The sequence below is a fragment of the Limanda limanda genome, chromosome 6, assembly GCF_963576545.1.
Source record: "Limanda limanda chromosome 6, fLimLim1.1, whole genome shotgun sequence".
NCBI classification, from domain to species: domain Eukaryota; kingdom Metazoa; phylum Chordata; class Actinopteri; order Pleuronectiformes; family Pleuronectidae; genus Limanda; species Limanda limanda.
The window spans coordinates 11,680,563-11,685,752 of record NC_083641.1 but is presented as its reverse complement, the minus strand read 5'-3'; the positions used below and the strand labels follow the sequence as shown (position 1 = coordinate 11,685,752).

Here is a 5,190-nt window from a genome sequence, read left to right as displayed (position 1 = left end):
GAGAGGACGACAGGCGATCCACATGCAATCCTCGTTTCCGTTGTAAAACAATAGAGGTTATATAAATTCATATGAAGCCTTATGTGTAAAGTGCAGGAATGTTTTTAACTCCTTGGCCTTATGAATATGAAGCTGAAATGTGCTGTCTTGAATTGAAACTAAACCTTCATGTTGGTTCAACCTCAAATACAATTTTTTTTATGAAAGATTTGAGTTTACTGTTGGATTTCACTGGAAAAAACTAGGTTAGATTCCTCAAGAGGTTGAAAATAGTCAATTCTTAAAACCAGTTACATATAATTAAATTGTATGTCAGCATTAATAACATGCTGCATTCCCATTAATTTCCCTCAAATATCTGAAAGGCATGATGGGTAAATAAAATCCTTCACTCTGCATGTGAAGATGCAAAATAATGTACAATCTATGTGAAATAAGGAAGTATCAAATTCTCACAGAATAAACAAAGAGTCAGTTTCATTTCTTTATACATTCAGATTTTATTTTTGTCCCTTTCAGGCAATTAAAAATATAAGATTCTCTTTTTTAACTGCTTTTGTCCCCACTCACATTGGTATTTCACAGACCTTGAAAGATTTCTCCATAAATAAAGTACAAAATACATTTTTTTTATTCGTTAAACACAAATAAATATCATAATAAATATATTAGTTTTTAAGTTAAACAACACAAGGCAACCAATAACCAAAAGGAATACTGTGGTGTTAAAAGTCCCTGAACCAGGTTTTCAAACAAACAGGGGGACGGGGTGCAGCGCACAAATTAGACAACAGAACGTTTTACAGGAGGAAATCGAATAAAAATAAGTCAGGATTCTGACTTTGACTAATATTTAACTCTAAACTCACTGACATTCATTTTACTATTTTGATCTTTAAGCATTCATTCATTTACTCGTGCACCCCAGGCCGATTTAGAAAAATGGTTACACACACACAGCCTCACATGCATATACACAGACACACGCACAGACATACACACAGGCAGAGTGAAGTATGAAGCTTTGGTTGAATGCTACTGGGAGATTTGACAGTTTCTCCCATTTGAATCAGCTGTAAAGTGCATATCACAGATAAAAATGGGATCAATGACACACTTCAGGTCTCACTGATTAAGGCTACAGAATCAAACATACTGTTTGTGGCACTGAGAGCAAGTATTATCATTAAGGCACTGGAATTAATCAACAATTTACAAACCAGACTATTTACTGGTGCTGTCCGGACCTGCAGAGGAGTTAGCTCTTATGGAAGACCACATACATAGGTCTGATAGGCTTTTTTAAGTATAAAAATAGAGACTGAAAAGATTTGGGTACTAATCTCAGTATTTGTAGTTTGTCCATTTTTGCAAAGATAAATTAAGATGTTTTAAGTGTTGTTGTGTCATCTAAAGCTGACTTGTCCCGATTAGATCTGGTTCTGAAGAAAGTCCAGACAGTTCTCTTCTGCTCTTTCCCTTCGCGTCCTCTTAGTCAGACAGGGACAGGCGTTCGAACACAGTGAGCCTCTTGGTGGCTGAGCCGTCAAACGTTGGGGACTCGGTTCCGCTGGAGCCTCCGCTGGAACCTCCGCTGGAGCTGCTGTAGCTGTCCTCCAGGGAGTCCTCAGAGGAGAAACGCTGGAGTGCAGCAGGCTTGGTGAAGGCCCCGTGGCCTCCAGAGCCAGGAAACAGCGTGTTGCTGTCCTGCTGGTGCCCGTCAGCCTCCATGTTGCCAAACCCTCTGCTGTTGTTGCTGCTGTTGTTAAAGTTATTCCCATGGCCACACACACAGCGCGAGGCCTTTGGCTCCTGGATGATAGGAATGCTGTGGATGTCTCCGGCGCTGGCTCGGGTCTGGTGGTTGCCAAACTGGAATGCTGCACCCATTGCAGGGGAGTCGGCAAACACTGGAGAGAGGAGATCAGCGGGAGGTGGAGAAACAGAGGCAGCACGGCTGAAGCCCAGGTTCAGATCGTTGAAGGATGAAGGGAAGGATGGAGGAGATGAGCTGCGTGAAGACTCCAGGAAGCCAGCAAAACTGACACTCTGTCGGAGCTGGTGGCGTGGATTCTGACCACTGAGACATGAAGGATTTGGCTGACGCTGGTTTGCGTATTTGGAGGGAAACGGAGCTCCATTGATTTTCTCCTCGTGGATGAAGTGGCAACGTGAGCCGTAGGGGCAATAGCCAAAGTTGTAGAAGGTTCTGCACGGCTCCGTCTTGTACTTGGGGTGGCGGTTAAGTCCTCTCACCTCATCCTCACCGTGGGCAAACTGGCACTTGCTGCCATACTTGCAGCTGCCGGTCTCCTGGAAGCCGCGGCACAATTCAGTCTTGTAACGGTTAGAGGACAGCGTTGGTTGGATCTGGGCCAAAAAGGAGGACGATGGAGGGAAGCCCGGCGGGGGGGCCACAGTCGTCGCAGGACCCAAGGGGAAAGCCTCCAGGTTCTTCAGCTGTGCGAACGAGGAGAGCAGGGTGCTGCTGGACTCCGTCAGGCTCATGGAGCGGTCGGGCCTGAAGGGCGGCTGCTTGGGTTTGGAGATGGGGGCCTGGCTCCAGATGTTTGACTGCCAGAAGGGGCTGCCGCTGTCATCACCGTTGACGTGCTCGTTGCTCAAGCTGTGGCTGGAGGACTCGGGAAGGGAGGGGGGGTCGAAGAGGGAGGGCGACCGCTTCAGGCGACTCTGCCCTGGGACTTTGAGTTGAGGCTGTGTGGCAAGAATGGCTTCGTCCATGGAGTTCAGGAAGTTCTGTACGAGAGGATTCAAACTGTCACTATACAAACTTCCACACTTATAATTAGAAAACCACAACATATAAGCAAACTAATAAAACAAATGAACAGTTAGGATTTTTAGATCATTGTTTTTAGATTTATTTCCTTTTTTTTTTTTTTCAAATATTTACGTTTGTTTGAAGAGAAAAAGTTTTCTTCAGAGACTGCGTGCATACAAAAAATATCATAACAAAGTTATGAAAAAAAAATAACTACATGTTAATTTATCAACTTAATCTGAGAAAACTAATTTCCCTCCCTAATCTCTATATTTTTCACACTAAAGCAAATCCTCTGTGAGTATAGCTAGTTTAAAAACTTTTCTCTGTCGGATTACAGCAAAACAAGAAGCGGGAGTAAACAAACAACAACAAGAAAAACTCTTCAGGGAGGGAGTGTCAGAGCTCTAACTCCGCTCCAGCTCCATTTTTATTTCCACAACAAAAGCTTTGGGCTCACCTTCCTGAAGATGTCGTCGAGCATTTCGGACATGCTGTACCTCTTTCGCAGAAGGGAGAAGAAGAAGGAGGATAAAAAGGTGTCAGCTCTGATCCAGGGGTTCGCTGCTCGATACCTGTACCCTGACTTAAAGTTGTGTCTGTGGCTCCTCCGACTGACGAGTTATAAAGGCTGTGAAAAGTCCTTGGGAGGAGTTTCCATTCGCTAAGTTCCCGGATGACCCGCCCCTCTGTGATCTCACCCTGAAAGCTGAGTCGAGGGGCGGGTCCTGAAGCTACAGCAGAAAAAAAACAAGAAAGAAAAGTGTTCAATTTTAGCCAGCTGGGTGAAGAGTTTCAGTTTTATTTGTCCAGATCTTAGGGCCTAAATTCTCTTTCCATTTATGGATACATAACTTTGTAAATGTATAATAATAATACTAATAATATTATGAATAGTAATAATACAAATAAAAATACAAGTACAGAAACAAATAATATTATTAATATTATTAATAATACGAATAAAAAAAGTTGATTTATTTAGACATAGATAGATAGATATAAAGATATACAGATATATATATATATATATATATATATATATATATATATATATATATATATAGAGAGAGAGAGAGAGAGATAGATAGATAGATAGATAGATAGATAGATAGATAGATAGATAGATAGATAGATAGATAGATAGATAGATAGATAGATAGATAGATAGATAGATAGATAGATAGATAGATAGATAGATAGATAGATAGATAGATAGATAGATAGATAGATAGATAGAAAGATAGAAAGCAAGTTATATATTTTTAATCAAAGTCAAGGAATATGATGACACTCCAAGTCTATATCAGTGAAGTGAAGTTTAAGTTGCATTTTTTCGAAATACTGAAGATAAGATTGAAAGAAATTGCAATGTCTAAATTGGAAATGAATTAATTAAATATACATATGACATATTATTATAAATGTTACTTGTATATGCTTTTTCAGTTGTGTTTTTACTTTTAAAAAGGTATCGGTTTTGTTTTATAGATGTCTGGCTGTATGAGGAAATGAGGACATACAATGTACATAAAAGCAGCATTGAGTAAAACACAAGATATTATAAGAGTGTGAATGATAATACCACAATAAAACAGTGATGAATTTGGGTTAGGATGGCAAATAAATAGTCTCATATATAAACTGGTGCCAGGCTTTTTTTGGCTTAAAGAAATATTTTTTACATCAATCCTCAATTATATGTTGTAATAGTTTTTTAACATGATTCTGTATGTGCTTATTTTCCATTGTGCAGAGAGGGATAACTCATCCCAGCTGTGTGAACGTTTTCACAGGTTTAGTTTGGGCCTCATTGTTTTCATCCTACAGCAGTGGAGCAGCAGAAGTAGGGCAATGTACACAGCCATATATTTACAGTATACACAATGTGACTAATGGTGGGTTTATAGGAAGTGTTAGAAATCCCTGACCAAAGAGTTTCGGAGTGTTTTTTAACCCACAGAGAGCAAATGAATAACTGTGTCTTGTTTTGTTGTAGTTTGTTACCAGAATATATGCAGCTACTTTTCCCCTTTATTTCCTTTAGTTTCTGGGATTTAAAACTGAGAGCTCTAATACTCTCCCAGAGCAGTGACACCACCTCCTGAAACCGGTTAGTATGAAATGAGCAACTGGACAAAATAGTCCAAACAAAATGAACCTGAACAAAAGCGTCTCATTTTGCCATTTGTACACTAGAATGTATATATTTTTAGATTTAACTTCGATTCACATGGACATGAACTTTACTTAATACTTCAAATCTGTTTTTTCAATACTCTGCTCTGTTGAGTTTCTTCACTTTTCACTCATAACTCTTTTTTTTTTTACTGTTATTCTGGAATTCTCACCTCCGCGAAGTGATTTGTCAGATACTGTTACATATGCTCTATGAAAAAAACGAATCT

At 39.7% G+C, this 5,190-nt stretch overlaps 1 protein-coding gene across 1 annotated transcript; it reads right to left on the bottom strand.

The window, feature by feature from the left end:
• Positions 1-475: 475 nt before the first annotated feature.
• zgc:162730 (uncharacterized protein LOC564559 homolog) lies at positions 476-3,391 on the bottom strand. Its single transcript, XM_061072871.1, has 2 exons — positions 3,243-3,391; positions 476-2,757 (listed from the first exon to the last, which is right to left on the bottom strand). The coding sequence occupies exons 1-2, from the start codon at positions 3,273-3,275 to the stop codon at positions 1,492-1,494; spliced, it is 1,299 nt and encodes a 432-aa protein (XP_060928854.1). The 5' UTR covers positions 3,276-3,391; the 3' UTR covers positions 476-1,491.
• Between the last annotated feature and the right edge of the window lie 1,799 nt (positions 3,392-5,190).